We start from the raw sequence: 15713 nt of genomic DNA, 5'->3' as shown, positions 1-15713 counted from the left end.
CGTGAATGGGACTCGCGTCCCCATGAGGCCCAGTCCCTGCGCATCCACAGCTGCTCTCCTCTGTGATCAGAGTAAGTGGTAACTCCCAGGTGTTCCTCTTAGCATTTCCGAGCTGCTGGGGAGAGTGCTAGGACCTGTCTGGACTGTTCATCAGCCCTAGGCCGGTTGATTGAGTTGCCTTTAGAGATATGGTGCTCGGCCACACCCGAGCCGGAGCCCTCGGCCTGTTGGATGGTGCCGGGCTTACAGGGTGGCAGACTTGGAAGAGGACAGGGTCACGCAGGTGGAACTGCCCCATTGAGCCTTCGCTTTTGAGGACCCTGCAGGAAATGCCCAGAGCGCACGTGTGCGGCAGAGGGAAATGCCTTTGAGCGAGGTGAACTGAGAAACCCTGACCTGAGGACGCCGCAAGCCAGATGAACGTAGACCCCACAGAGAGCAAGTCTGCCCTTGCAGGGACTGAGACGGTGGGTGGGGAAGCCTGGAGCACCCCCCACTGAAACGCCGCGGTACTGTGGTAGGCTGAGTTCTCCCTGCAAGCCCCTTCTGAGTGGGCCTTTGCCTGGGACCGTTGGCTTCCCCGCTTTGCTGGCTGGGAGGGGGGAAGAGGAGAATGGACAAGGAAGAATTACTCACCGGTAATAGCCTTATCTGGGCACTCCTCTTTCCCCCACCCTGCCCCCCTCCAGCTCCTGGGGGCTGCAGGTCTCTGGCTTTTCAGTGGGGAGCGAGTGGCCGCGGGTGCTAGGCCTGCTGTGACCAAGTCCTCTCTCTTGCCCTCCGCTAGGTGGAGTCCGACCGTCAATTGTGCAAATGTTTCCCTTCACAGGCTGGTGGAAGAGCCTGTTGGCCTCTGTGGCGGGCCCAGTTGCGGGTAAGGAGCAGGGTCACCCTGCCATCGGGTCAGGCGGCACCGTGTGCCACTGCCGGGGCCCCAGCCTGTTTCCCAGGTGACCCCTCACGGGCTCTTGGCTCCCAGCCTCCATCCCACACCGAGCCAATCCTCCTCCAGCCTGTGAGCTGTTTGCTGGGGAGCCCCGTGAGCGCTGAATCCCAGGGTCACCTGGTCTGCTGGAGCAGTCGAACCCCGAGCTGCCCAGCGCCCATTGCAACTGGGCCTGGACATGTCGGGGCCCCTCTGCCAAACCCAGCTCTGGCGTTCTGCAACTGGGGTGGTCTGCAGGATGCTCCCCCAGCTCCATGGGCATGTTTTAGGGGTGGGGGGCATCGCCGTTGCAGGTGGAGGAGGGTGAACTCCTCCTCCCACTGCCCATGTTTCAGCGCTGGGGTGGGGAAGCCTCCAGGAGGTGTTTTGCCTGAGGGAGGAGGGTGGTGAAATGCGGCTGGCCCCACAGCTGTGCCAGCGAGGGCAAGAAGCTGATCTCTGAGAGCTCTTTGGTGTCCTACCTGATAGGAGCTGGAGGTCTCCCTCCGGCTGCCCGTGGGACCCAGGGCACCACCAGCGTGGCACTTTGTGGCCTCTGCCAAGACGGCCACGTAGGTGAGCACGGGGCCGAGCCCCGAGGAGGATCCTAGCCCCGAGTCGGGGGATGGGGAGGGATCCATTCCTATGCTGACGGGCGAGCAGAGGGGCTGCAGTGGGGCACACGTGCTTGCGCTGGCTCTCTACTTGGGGAGAACTCGCTCAGGGCGAACCCAAGGGTTGGGCCCAGATCCTCACAGGTACAACTCTCCTGGAGTCTGGCCTGGCTGAATACCTCTGGCGGGCCTGGGCCTCCCTCTCCAGGACGATTCATTAGGCATCCCTAATCCCAGGGATGCCCCCTGCTTATTTTGGAAATCCCAGTGGCTTGTGCTCCGTGGGAGGAGCCAGCCGTGAGAAGGTCCCACGAAAGGCCTGTCCTGGCTGAGGAAGGGTTTGCTTTCCTGCCCCGAATGCCAGGCTGTGTCCCTGCACGCCCCAGAGACTGCTCTGCCTAGCGCCTGTCTGTGAGCTGCTTTTGTAACGTTGGGATACGTGAGGTCTGCGCCGTTGCCGTGTGGATGGTCTTGAGACAGTGGAGCAAGACACTGGGGCTGTGTCCAGACTCAGGGTTTTTTTCGAAAAAAGTAGCCTTTTTCGAAAAACTTCACCTGCGTCTAGACTGCAGCTGCGTTCTTTCGAAATTAAATCAAAAGAACGCGGCTTTTCTTTCGCCAGCGGTAAACCTCATTTCACGAGGAAGAACGCCTTTTTTTGAAAGTGCTCTTTCGAAAAAATAGTGATAGAGATGTAGCCGTGTTAGTCTGGTGTAGCTGAAACAAAATACAGGACTATGTAGCACTTTAAAGACTAACAAGATGGTTTATTAGATGATGAGCTTTCGTGGGCCAGACCCACTTCCTCAGATCAAATAGTGGAAGAAAATAGTCACAACCATATATACCAAAGGATACAATTTAAAAAAATGAACACACATGAAAAGGACAAATCACATTACAGAACAGAAGGGGGATTTGGGGGGGGGGGGGGGGAGAAGGAATGTGAATGCCAGTGAGTTAATGATATTAGAGGTGGGGAAGGGGAAATGTCTGTGAGTTAATAGAATTAGAGGTGATAATTAGGGAAGCTATCTTTGTAATGTGTAAGATAGCCGGGGTCTGTGCGGAGAGTGTCGAATTTTAGCATGAATGCCAGTTCAGAGGATTCCCTTTCAAGTGCAGATTTGAATGTCTTCTGAAGTAGGATGCAGGTTAGCAGGTCATTGAGACTGTGTCCTTTCTGGTTGAAATGAAAAGCAACTGTTTTTTCTTGGTTAGGCCCACTTGTCATCACCTACAGCTCCCAACTTATACCTGTCCAACACATTATCAATAGATTACAGCCTATACTGGAACAGGACACTAAACTCCAAGAAGCTCTGGGAGACAGACCCATAGTCTCCTATAGACAACCACCTAATCTCAAGATGATTCTTACCAACAACCACAGGACATACCACACTAATACCAACCCTGGTACTTTCCCTTGCAACAAACCCCGCTGCCAGCTTTGTCCACATATTCACTCTGCTGATACCATTATTGGGCCTAACCAAGTGAGTTACAAGATCAAAAATACATATTCCTGCGCCTCCAGAAATATAATCTATGCTATCATGTGCCGAAAGTGTCCGTCTGCTATGTACATTGGACAAACGTCTCAGACACTTCGCCAAAGAATCAATGCCCACAAAACAGACATTAGACAGGATCACAAAGAAAAAACAGTTGCTTGTCATTTCAACCAGAAAGGACACAGTCTCAATGACCTGCTAACCTGCATCCTACTTCAGAAGACATTCAAATCTGCACTTGAAAGGGAATCCTCTGAACTGGCATTCATGCTAAAATTCGACACTCTCCGCACAGACCCCGGCTATCTTACACATTACAAAGATAGCTTCCCCAATTATCACCTCTAATTCTATTAACTCACAGACATTTCCCCTTCCCCACCTCTAATATCATTAACTCACTGGCATTCACATTCCTTCCCCCCCCCCCCCAAATCCCCCTTCTGTTCTGTAATGTGATTTGTCCTTTTCATGTGTGTTCATTTTTTTAAATTGTATCCTTTGGTATATATGGTTGTGACTATTTTCTTCCACTATTTGATCTGAGGAAGTGGGTCTGGCCCACGAAAGCTCATCATCTAATAAACCATCTTGTTAGTCTTTAAAGTGCTACATAGTCCTGTATTTTCTTTCGAAAAAAGGCGTTCTTGAATGCCAACAGGGCTTTTTAGAAAGAGAGCATCCAGACTCACTCGCCGCTTTCTTTCGGAAAAGCGGCTTGCTTTTTCAAAAGTACTGCTTGCAGTCTAGACGCTCTTTTTTGAAAGAGGCTTGCAGTCTAGACATAGCCTGGGGCTGGGAAGGTGCTAGGCCTCCAGCTGCCTAGCGTCGCCTGCAGGACGTGGGCAGGGCACAGTCCGGAACGTACCAGAAGGCCAGAGAGGATCCTGAATCTGTTTAGATGAGCCGAGCCACGGCTGCTCTCCCTGACGCCAGAGGGAGCCATGACTGGCCACCCCTCTCTGGTAGCCCTGTGCGGGGGTAGCTTTGACAGCCCAGTCTTTATCTACTTGGCATTTACTGGGTGACATGTTCTGGCCTGTGTTGTGCAGGTCTGACTACATGAGCCCCGGCCCCTTTTTGGGCCTGAAAATGCATGTTTCCTGCCCCCAGAGCATCTGAGCCCTGTCAGAATGGCCTCGCTGCAATAACTTGCTCCAGCTCTAACCCTTTCCCCTTCTCCTCAGCAGGCTGGCCTGCCGCTGCTCTGCTTTGCTCTCTCTCCTTAGCCTGCTCTCGCGCATGTTGCCCCTCCTGGAGGCTTCATTTCCCTCTGAGCTTTTTCTTTCTTCCCTCCCCGTCTTCAGTGACCCCGAGCGAGCCCGAGCAGGTGGTGAGGAAATACGCGGAAGAGCTGAGAGGAGCCCCTGCGGATGAGGTGAGTGCGAGGAATCGCAGGCGTCTCGGGCAACGGCATCTCTCCCCTCAGCAGGGAGGAGTGGTGAAGGGCTGGGCGCGAGGTCTGCCGTAGCGTATTGGGCAAGGCTCAGGTAAAACCTGCCCCGTTCTTTAGACTGTTTGCCGGATCCACGGCTGGCCACTTCACTGCCCCCTGCCAGCTGAGGCTCTGGTCGTATATAGGCAACTTCCCAATGGTCCTATCAACACTAGATAACCAGGCCTGTTGGTTGGAATTTCTTGCATCTGCCAGGCCTATGCACTGTCTGGAGCTCCCCGCATGTGAGTGGTGCGCCAGGGTCCCTGTTCCTACGGAGAGCTGACCATTGCTCGCTGCCTTTCTGTCAAGGGTGAACTGGAGCAGCCTGTGCGTCTCTGTATGGTAGGAGGCACCCACGTGAGTGCAAGGCAGTGGTGGAGGCAGACCCCCTGGTCCCAGCACCTGGGCTTGTAGGCAGGTAGACACACTCCAGAAGGCTGGGGCTAGACTTATTCAGGGGACCCCCTGTGCAGATTCTAATGCCTGCAGGGAAGAGCTGCAATGTGACATCTCAGCAGAATCTTTGCATCTCTGATGCTTGCTGCCAGCAGAGAGCTCCCTGGGGAAACTGCCTTGTTGAGCAACTTAACAAAATAACCCTCCGTGCCCTTGAGTCAGCTTTGCCTCCAGGAACTCGGAGGCAGGAAACAGGCGACTGCTCGAGACAGGACATTATACGAAGCGGCCCCCTTACTTAGCCTAATGCTCAAGTGTAAGAGGTTTGGCTTTAGAGCTGCAAAGGCGCAGGCTGCTCTGACAGAGACCGGACTATAGTGGTGCCTCCCAGCATTATGGAAAAAGACTGGTTTCCCTGCCCCCTCCTCCCCCTCTCCCCCCACACACAGGATAAACTTTCTAGCCGAGCCCCTCTTCGGCTGTGCGCTGGGTAGGACACGCGGGGATCCTTCAGGAGAGGTAGAAATGTTAATTGTGGAGACGCTCCTCTAGCGATCACACTGAGAGACCAGAAGAGTGAATGCTTTCCCAACAGATGACCGGGGGTGGGGAGGCAGAGACTTCCTCAGACTTCAGAGGGGCTTAATGCCACTGAAGACTCCTTTCTCAATGGTCTCTCTGGCAAGCCGATGCCGCCGCAAGGTGAATGTTAGACGCAGCCTGATGCTGATGGTAAATGGCATTTCTTCTTGCTCTCTGTTTCAAGGACTGTATCATCTGCATGGAAAAGCTGGCCTCGCCCTCCGGCTACGCTGATGCCTGTGAGGGCAAGACGATCAAGCCGGAAGCGGTGGGGCGACTGACCAAATGCCAACACACTTTCCACCTGCTCTGTGTGTTGGCCATGTACACCAACGGAAACAAGGTACAGCAGCAGCTGGGCCCTACGAGACCTGGCAGGGTGGGGTCCTGGTCCATGTGGCCCTTTGTAGTGCTGGCGTCCTCGCTGCTGCCATGAAATCCCTCTGAGCGTGTCCCTTTTCACCCACAGGATGGCAGCCTTCAGTGCCCCTCCTGTAAAACCATCTACGGCGAAAAGACAGGCACGCAGCCGAAAGGGAAGATGGAGGTTTCGACGTTCACTCAGTCGCTTCCCGGCCACAAGGACTGTGGGACGATACAGATCGTGTACCACATTAGCCGGGGGATTCAGGTACGGGCTCCGAGTTCTGTCTGCACTCTGAGGTGCTGCTCCGGGTCTGACTCGCCTAGGCTCCGGCGTAATGCACCTCGTCAGGATAAGGAGCTAGAGCTAGTCTCTGCCACGGAGGAGCCTGGAATGGCCAAGGCGTGGGGAACGCCTCTCTCAACTCTTGCAAGCGCCAGCCATCGTACCGCACCGATGTGTCCCTCTTCCCTCGCTCGGCCCCGGGCCGATGGAATTCCTGCCGAGGGCGAAGGGTTTGGGTCGGGCTCCGAAGGGTTAGATGGATTCCCATCCTTCTGAGCCCCAGGGCGGGAGGAGAGCGACTGAAGCTGAAGGAACCCGTGGGGCTAACGTGGCATGAGGAAACCTAGGGTGGAAATATGGAGGTTTTGAACCACCAGAGAAGGGAGGTTTTGGTACCTAGGCCTACAGTTAGCGCGTTCAGAACAAACTTTGAATTGCATAACGAGCCATTGAGAGCCTGGCTGTTCACTGTGGTGTGGCTTAGTCCGTGCCGCGTGTCGCGCTTGTGTAGCTGGGGGATGTTGGGAAGCGGTTATTTTACTAATTGTGTAACCGCAACAGTTCTTACTCAGTGCACCCTGGGGACGGGGCCAGGAGCTAGTGCGCTCCCGGGGAGCCCCCACCACCCCACGCAGCTGCTTCTGCCACCCCATGCAGACCGGCTCCCGCCTGCCACCCTGCACTGCTGTCTCTGATGCAGGGGTGGCAGCTGCCCCTGTCCGCGAGGGCCGAGCTCCCCATGCTCAGAGGCTGCTCCAGCATCCCCACACAGGCCAGCTTCTGCCTGCTGCCCCACGCTGCTGCCTCTGTCTGGGGGGGCGTGCCTCAGCGTTGTAAGCTGGCTGTCTAACTGCCGGTGCCCAGACAGCTGCGTTGGGTTGCTCAATCAGTCTTCTTGGTTTAATTTTTGTCCCTATATCAAGGTCTTCCCTTGCTCAGGAGCCTCATGGCTTGATCCCCCCCATTGCCATTAACATCTGTGAAAAGTAGCCTTTGCACTCCCCTGGGTGGCGGCTCTCATGCGGGGTGCGGTGGAGGAGAATCGATCTCTGGGTGTCTTGCACAAACCTTAGGTGGTTCCGTCAGTAAACTAGGCCTGGCCAAGCTGCACAGGTTGGATTCGGACCCTTACAGCTCGTCTACACAGAGCCCGAATGCGGCGCTGGGGGTGGTATATGTAAAGCACATGAACTGATCCAGGTAGATCCTCGGTGGGCACCAAAAGCTACGTTGGCTCACACTGGGGAAATGTTTAGTGCACCCCAAAGGGATCTGCATGGACTAACACACACAGCATGCTGGCGAGCGCTAGAAACCACACCCCTGCAGCGTGTAGACAAGCCCCCGGTTTCCCCCAAAGCAGCAAAACGTTGAGATGGGACCGACTGTCAATAACGCCAGCCCCTGGTTCCATCACACTGCCCCTGCATGAACCTGCACCCCGCCCATAGTCCTCCCCTCTTGCTGTGAGCCGCGGCGCCAGCCCAGTGTGCGGCTGGCGCAGATTCTGGGTTAAGGAGCTGCCCTCTGCTTTGCCAGCAGGAATGCCAGAGAGGTGCAGCTGATAGCAGGATGTGGGGCAGATATGAAGGGTGGCGCTGGGAGGAGGGGGAGCACGGGGCAGAGAGACAGGTGGGGGGGGCAGGCTCTAGGGTGCAGTGGGAGGGGGATCTAGGAGGCAGTAATGCCCCTCTCCCTCTCCTGACTTGGTGCAGCAGGGAGGGGCCGGATTTAAGCAGTTGGGAAACCGTCTGTCTGTGCCACCGGGCAGTGCAGGAGCCTGGACTGGTGCAGAGTTGATCGACTGCCTTTGTCTGTTGCAGGGGCCGGAGCATCCCAACCCGGGGACGCCATACACAGCCAGAGGCTTCCCCCGTTACTGCTACCTGCCCGATAACGAGAAAGGCAGAAAGGTAATTCCAGGCCTGCTGCCAGTGGTACCGTCTCCAGGAGCCGGCACTGGCCTGAGTTTGGCCTTACTCCAGGGGGCTGCAAGGACTGATGCTAGGTCTCCCCGGAGCTGCGCCCCCTCTTCCAGCCGGTGCAGCAGCTGTGTGAATGGGGGGTTCTTAGGTGTGCAGGTCACGAGGGGCCTCGGTCCATGGCTGGTGTGTCCTCTGTCCTGCCTAGAGGCTGGCACGCAGGAGGCGGGACATGCTCTCTGCGAGGGAGGGGTCCAGGGCCTGGGACTCCCCTTGAGTTCAGTGGGTGCTGACGCTCCGTCCCCAGCAGGGTTGGTCCCTTTGGTAGCCACCAGGACAGTTGGGTGAAGGGGGCAGTTTGCTAAGGCGAGGGGAGGGGGGAAGAACATTGGGAGCCATCGGTGCTCGCTTGTCCCCGACCAGACTGGGCTGGGAGCAGCCCCTCTCCCCCGGCACCGCAGGGCTCCAGCGAGGGAGATTTTAACGGCTGTTTCACTGGAGAAATCTGCCCCGTGCAGTTCATCCGCAGGTCACCCCCTTGTCTCCTCTGCGGGTAGCAGCGAAGGACTGAGCTGTGTCTAGGAGTGGCTGGGGCACTGCCTGGATCCAGAGGGAGCAGGAAGGATGGGGGGGGGGATCGTCCTGCACCAGCGAGGTCGGGAACAGAGCCCTACTCTCCAGAAACAGCCTGGTGCCCTGTCCACTAGGCCACGCTGCCTTGGCTAGGAGGGACCTGTGGGGGGTCCCACGCTGCCTTGGAAGGAGGGACCTGTGGGGGGGAGTGAGCCCTGCGTGGAGGTGCAAGGGAGGGCGAGATCCGAGTGAACCAGCCTGGAGCAGAGATTGCTCGGCCTGTACAGTCTTGCTCCACTCCCGGCTCTGCTGGGCGCACTGACCTGAAAGCAGCCTGGGGGGCCTGCAACCTGTGGTGCTCTAATCTGGCATTCCCCTTCCCCGCTCTAGGTCCTGGACCTGCTGAGGGTGGCCTGGAAGAGACGCCTGATTTTCACAGTGGGCACGTCCAGCACGACGGGCGAGAGCAACACGGTGGTGTGGAACGAGATCCACCACAAGACGGAGATGGACACGAACCTCAGTGGCCACGGCTACCCCGACCCCAACTACCTGGACAATGTGCTGGCGGAGCTGGCAGCTCAGGGCGTCACCGAGGACGGCGTGGGCCAGTGACTCGCCTCCGTCCCGGCGCCACGTAACGTCTGTGCAATGCACAGCCAGTGCCTATGCACCCTCCCGCGGGCTGCTAGCGCACTTTCTCCTGTTGCCTTAAGTCCCTCTATGGAATCGCGTGTCCCAGTGGGAGCAATAACACGGTTTTTGGGAGCCACGCCTGGACAGTCTGTTTTCTGGAGAGCAGGTTATTTTTGTATAAGCCAAGGGGCCTGAGTGGGGTGTCTCGGGCATTACACGGGAGCACGCATGCTGCAAATTGGGCCTGCTGGGAGGGTGTGGCTGATGGGTGGTCCCGGGCCAGGGGGGTGTAGCTGCCCGAGCGCTGCTCCCTCGCTGCGCAGCGGGACGAGCAGCAATGGCCGCACGAAACGTCCGTGCGGCTCCTAACCTCTGCTCCGACACTTCCAAGTGCATCCTCCCCCCGCCCCCGGGTAGCTGGTTTAACACATCCGCTTCTGTGCCGTGGTCATAATAAATGCTGCATCGCTATGGAGAGTTGTCGGTAGCCTGGAAATAATCTCGCGTCCGCTGCTTTCGGTTCTGGTGTGTACGCAGGGCCCCTCGCGGGAGTTCAGGCCCAGGGGCGGGGTTGGCCCAGATTGTTCCGCGGGCTCACTTAAATGCCCCGATGGGCGCCACGGCGCCCGCGAGCACCACGTTGGGGACCACTGCTCTAATGTCACTGGTGTATCGACTTCCTCTCCCAGGGGCGTTGAGACCAGTGAGATGTAGGTTATTCCGGGGGGGCTTCTGCACCAAACAATTAAAAATCCTGTGCATGAGATTTTAAAAAAAGCTGAAATTTTATTTCTCAAAATAACACAAAACCATCACGCCTGTTTCAGTTGTTTCAAAACACCCGTCAGTCATGTGTAAGAATGTGCGTACGCAAAAAGTCCCTCCGGGCGCAGAGAGTTAAAGAAACCCCTGTGACAAGCCAGTCCCTATTTCTCTGCTCCTCTCCCCATCCCAGAGCCCACCTCTGCCCCCCCACCCGCCAGATACCCACACTCCTGTCCCCAGAGCCCAGCAGTGGGACCCTCTGACACCTGGCCCCTCGGAGCCCGAGGATCCGAAGGAGAAACAGCCTGATGGTCAGTCACAGGCTTTCACAGGCCAGTGGTCCTTGCGCCAGCTCGCAGCGTGGCAGGGAAATTGTGGGCACAGTGTCCTGCAGAATCCCCCCGGGCATACTAGGCAGGCAGAGGCCCGAGTGCAGACATCGCCTCCCTTACGTCAATGTCCTGGCTCTCCAAAGCCGTCACACATGGACCGTCCAATCCGTGCGAGCGCTGCTGGTGAGGTCGCATGCAGCTGATGCGAGGCTGTGCACAAGCAATGCCAATGCGGTGGCATCGTCCTGGTGACATATGTGGGTCGACTTAATTTGGGAGTGGTGCTGTGTCTGCTGTGTTACCCCCCCCCAAGAGGCAGTAACGAGGTCAGTGGAAGAAATCGGTGTCCCCCGGGGGTTCCTTTGTCAGGGCGATGTCTCGGGGGTGGGTTTTCAGACACAGCGGTGCCGAGGGAAGTTTTGTGTTTTAGCCTTTCATCCGAAGTACTAACTGTGTCTTATGTAACCTGGGAGCTCGGGGCCTTTTTCAGCCTGAAAGGTCCCATCTAGGTAAACCATGGTCGCCACCCAACCCTATCCCTGCCGTGCCCGAGCGACAATGGGAGTCATCCGTCTGCTGCAAGCCCCCTGCAGTGCAGCCCCGGGGCGCTGCCCGAGTCTCGCGGGGAGCAGCCTCCCACGCACACGCCCCAAGAAGCACAGACTGGTGCTTTGTTTCTTACCGAGCCCAGCGCGCCCTGGAGGGAGCTGGGCTGCAGCACTGCCTTGCTCTGAAGCATCCAAGCCTGGGGCCAAGTGTCCTAACAGGGAGCCCCTTGCCTCTGGGCCATTAGCCTAGGGCCAGCTGTAGCAGGGAAGATGCCGGCTCCTGTGACGCCTCCTCCAGGACACGTGCTCCAGAGCAGTAAAGCTGCAGGACATTTAGCCTGTTCTGGCACTTGGGCCATCTTCTCCGTCTTGGGCACCGGCGCCAAGCTGGATTTAAAGGGCCAGGGCTGCCCGCCCCAGGAAGGAGGCTGCAGGAGAGAATACCAGGTGGGTATTCTCAGGAACAGGGAAGAGGAAGCCAGCACAGAGCTGAGGGCGCAATGGAAACCAAGGGTGCTCCACCAAAAGGGAAGAAGTGAAAATCCGCACCGGCTGCTGAGGCTGCCTGGACTCGCCTTCGGGTGCGGTGCGATTGGGCATTAAGAGAGGTGGGGACAAGTTCCATTCTGGCAGCTGGGTTGGGCTTGTCCAAGCTGCCGAATCCTGAATCTTTCGGCAGCTCGGATTCCATACTGGCTAAGCCCAGAAGGAGCAGGGGTGGCTCGGTGGAGCAGTAGTCTCCGCCCTGCGTGGCTTTTGGGGGGCGGGGTGGAGGTCTGACCTTGCAGCTACTGCCCTAAAGTTACTGCCAGGAAGTTGCCCCAATTGAACTGAACTGGTTTAGAAACCAATGTGCCATAATCCAGCCCCCGCCCCCAACAGCCTGGCCAGGCCAGAGACTGAAAGAGATTCAGCTGTCTAGCCCCGGTTGTAGCGACTGGGGCCTGCTCTGAGCTTGGTCTGCATTGCAGCGGCCAGTGGGTTGGAGGGTTGTGGCGAAAGGCCGACCGGGAGCGGGAAGCAAGCCGGGAACAGCCTGGAGGGTGAAGGTAAACCAGGGCTGGGTCCCCAGCGTGTCCCCTCTCATCGCGGGGGGGTTGCAAGGTCAGTGCGAGGGAACCAGAAATAACCAAGCAGCAAGTTCATCAAACGCTGCCCAGCACTCACCCCAGGGCGCGGCGCTCAAACCACGGCGGGCTGCATGCCGGGGCAGCTGGCCCATGCCCTGGCTGGAATGCCCCGGGCAGGAGGAGCCCACGTGAAAGGCTCGGGTGCCGTTTAACCGCGAGCTGAGCTTGGTGTGCCAGCCCTGCCCTCCAAGGGAGCTATGCCGGGCAGGCGGTAGGCAGGATGGGTTTGCAGGCAAGGCATGAGACCGGGCATCGGCCTCCCCAGCCCTGGCCCAGATTTTCTAGCAGGGCTTTGGGCAAATCCCTGCCTAGCCTGATGCCTCAGTGTCCCCCCAGTGTAAAATGGGGGTCCTGACCTGCCTGTGGGGGAGATGAGGCTGGCCAGACACCGGTGTGGTGCCACAGGAAGGTCCGAGCTGAGGAGGCCAATGCAGGGCCGGGGGGTTAACTCCTACAACGCAGAGAGCTCCCGTGTGCGGTGCTTGTGTGAGCCGGCAAGCAGGCGCGTGGCTAGAGGGCAGGGCAGGGGAGCAGAGGAGCAGGACAGGCCTGACCAAAAAACCCCATTCGCTTGTCTGTCCCGAGACCCTCCCGCCTTTCCCTTCTCCCCACTTCATTCCTTGCAATTGCCCCTGTGGTTGGGAAGGCAACTCTTGGCGGGAGGGGCTTCGCCCCTGGGGCCGGACTCCCGGAAGAGCTGCTTGTCCTAGAGCCGGGGCCTAGGAGGCCAGCTGCCGGAGCAGGACCAGCCGGGGGGAGACGGTGTGTGGATAATGCTGGAGAGGACTCATTTTACTTATTATTTGTGTCTCAGCAGCACCGCTGGCCCCAGCCAGGATCAGGCCCCAAGTCAGGATCAGGCCCCATTGTGCCGTGCGCTGTACGGACCCAGCACGGGAGGCCGTCTCCGCCCTGAGGCGCTCGCTGTCGAAACCAGCCAGCCCCTGCTGGCCGCCACGTTCCGAGGCTGCAGCCCGGTAGAGAGCTGAGCCCTAGGCCACGAAGGGGCGGGGAAGGGCCATTGATATCTGTTTTCAGTGCAATCTCCTACGAGACGCCGGACTCCTGCCGCTGCTGCGGCCTTTCCCGGCATTGCACCCCCAGCGCCAGCCGAGCGTGCAAGAGGCGCCTTGACCCCAGTACGACCCGACCCCCCACGTCTCCCTGCAAAGCCAGGGCAGAGCGACCATCGCGGCAAAGGCGCAGGTCAGTGCACTAGCAGGCCTGCCTGGAGAGCACCACCGGCAGGGAAAGCAAACGGCAGCTTGCGGCGGACGAGGCTCCTTCCCCTCTGAGCGAGGTGGGTTAGCTGAACGGGCCCTGCAGTAAGGAATGCCGAGAATCCAGGTTCTCTAGCTGTCTGCGTGGGCGAGGCAGGGGCTTGGACTGGCCCTGTCAAGATGCCCCTGAAGCCTTTGAACTGGGCTGGCTGGCTCCAGGTGCAATGCCAAACAGTGAGTCAGAGCCAGGCACAGGAGTAGCCTGGGAGGAATGCCTACTGCCACCAAGCTCCCGGCCTTCCCTGGGAGCGGCCCTTGGCATTAGGACGCTCCGCGGAGACCTTCCCAAGTCCTCCTGCCGCGATGTTGGCAGGGCCAGCGCGAGGCGTGAGCTGTCGGTTCCCCGGCCCGTGACCCTGCACTTTATTATTGGTCCTGCCCCAGGCTCTAGCCTCCCACGCTGGAGAGTTCGACAACTGATTCTATTACATATTAAAACAATGGTTAGAAGTGCAAAGGATCACAACAGGACCCATGTCTCCTTGCGGCCTAGACTAATGAGGTCGAGAGCCGTCCGTCCATTTTAACCCAAGCGCCATTGTGAAACCTGGCGCGTGCGCTGCAGCGTGCAAGAGAGACGCTCGTGCAATAGACACACTCGTGCGTCACACCCTGTGGACGAACGGCCGCGTTGACAAATCTGGGTGTGTTAATGATGTTCATGTATGTTCAGCCGAGGCCTTGCAAAGCATCACGCCGGCCTTGGCTGTAAGCGGACTGGGTGCAGCCCGTCAGCATGCCCGAGCTGTGCCCCCAAGCGCGCTGTGTCTGACCCACGGGACATGGTTGTTTCCTTTGGGTACCGCCTGCAACAGCCATAGGGCTGGCTCTTCCCTACGGCTCTTACATAGCTCTGCCCCCACCCTGTGAGCGCTCAGCGTGCACATGTTTGTGTCTGAACGGGGGAGCCCAGTGTGCGCACGTTTACCTGCTCTGAGCGAGAGCCAGCCCAGCAGCCGTTGTTATGGGGAGCCTACGGGACCCAGCGTTCTGCTGGGAATCCGGCTGGCCATAGACAGCCAGCATGGGAGCTGCAGCCTTAGCGACCCGGCCTCACGATGGCTGCATGGGCCTGCTAGCCTGTGCGCTTGTCCCCAGGAGAAGCAAACAGGCACCTGTTACCCACAGATCCCAAATGGGGCCAGGGCTAGCTGGCTGCATGGTGTAAATCGGCGTAGTCCTTTGCAGCACTGCAGATTTACACCTTCCTCCTGTGCAGAGGCCCACTGCCTGGGGCTGGGAATATCCCCGCGCTCTCAGCATGTGCTTTTCAGCAGGCGCGCTCAAAGTGCCTGCCAGAGGCAGGAGCGCGTGAAGTTATTCGGGGCAGATCCCACTGGAACCTGGGCCCCGCGGTCCCCTAACAAGGGACAGCAAAGAACCAGAGAGAGTCAATTGGTGGCGAGAGAGGTGACTTGAAGGGGGGCATAAAACGGAAGCCTGCCAACGACCTCCAAGAGACTTACTGGACGGAAGGGCTACAGCAATCTCAGCAGCTGGGGAAGCTGGCTCGCCTTCTGGGAGCCTGCTGTGTGGAGTTAGTGCGCGCGTGGGTCCCGTGGACAGTGCCTGTGTCCGGGTTATGCATGTGGCTTCTAGCCACTGAATGGCCTTTTTCACTGATCAAATAGGGCCAGGACGGGGCCTTAGGAAGCGATGAGCAGATGCTGTTTCATTTGGCCCCAGCAGTGTGTGTGTCTGACGAAAAACCCCAGAGAGCATCTTCTTGGTGATTTTTCCCCTATATGCCCCGGAAACAACACAAATGCGCCTGTCTCTGGTTGTTACGGCAGGGCCCCTCTCGCCTTGCAGGAGGGCCGGGCTCTGGAGGGGTTAGCTCTGGGCTCTCTGGAATGGCAGGTGCCCTCATGGGTGTGAGGCGTTTCTAAGCCCCGAGGGAGCGGGATTAGCACGTCACCGCTGCATGCAGAGAACAGCTATGAAGTGCCTAAGGCAGCATGGGCCAGTGGCTAAAGGCACTGCCTGCTCTGCTACTTCCTCACTGAGTGACCTTGGGCAAGTCACTGGTGTCCTAAGTTTTCACCCCTTCATGTCGGTGCCCGGTGTTGGCCCTGTAAATGGCCTGGCTTGCAGAGGTGGCCCCTGGGAGCCACGAGGCTCAAATGCTGAACCGCTCATACTTAGAGAACACTTTGGTCTGCTCTGGAGGGTTCTGTGCCTCAGTTTCCCTGTGTCTAAAATGGGCATAACCTGTGCAAAGCCCCGGGACATGCACAAGTGAAAAGGTCTCGCCCCCCCCCCCCCCACTAATCACCTCGTTTCTGTTCAGTCAGAGACCTGAGGCGTCAGGCTGAGCCCTGAAATCGAGCCCCAATTGGCCCCCGCTCGGCAGGACGGGTCAGACCACTCGAGATGGGCCCAAGAGGGGCAGGCTGAAGGGGTGGG

The 15713-nt window shown here is 58.3% G+C and overlaps 1 protein-coding gene across 7 annotated transcripts in view; it reads left to right on the top strand.

The window, feature by feature from the left end:
* The window catches only part of DTX2 (deltex E3 ubiquitin ligase 2), a 62183-nt gene extending 52458 nt beyond the window's left edge, over positions 1–9725 (top strand). For 6 of the 7 annotated variants that reach the window (XM_075904959.1, XM_075904958.1, XM_006117230.5 and 3 more), the window contains 5 exons: positions 4364–4434; positions 5657–5815; positions 5942–6103; positions 7945–8034; positions 9007–9725. In XM_075904959.1, coding sequence (XP_075761074.1) covers positions 4364–4434; positions 5657–5815; positions 5942–6103; positions 7945–8034; positions 9007–9231 — 707 coding nt within the window. In that variant the 3' untranslated portion in view covers positions 9232–9725. Of the gene's footprint in view, positions 1–787; positions 875–4363; positions 4435–5656; positions 5816–5941; positions 6104–7944; positions 8035–9006 lie in introns of all 7 variants that reach the window. The other variant, XM_089772212.1, reaches the window with a different exon arrangement.
* The last annotated feature ends 5988 nt before the right edge of the window (positions 9726–15713 follow it).

This window comes from Pelodiscus sinensis, chromosome 21 (genome assembly GCF_052426305.1).
Source record: "Pelodiscus sinensis isolate ZL-2025 chromosome 21, ASM5242630v1, whole genome shotgun sequence".
NCBI lineage: Eukaryota > Metazoa > Chordata > Testudines > Trionychidae > Pelodiscus > Pelodiscus sinensis.
The sequence above is the reverse complement of the archived record's forward strand: the minus strand, read 5'-3'. Positions and strand labels throughout refer to the sequence as shown.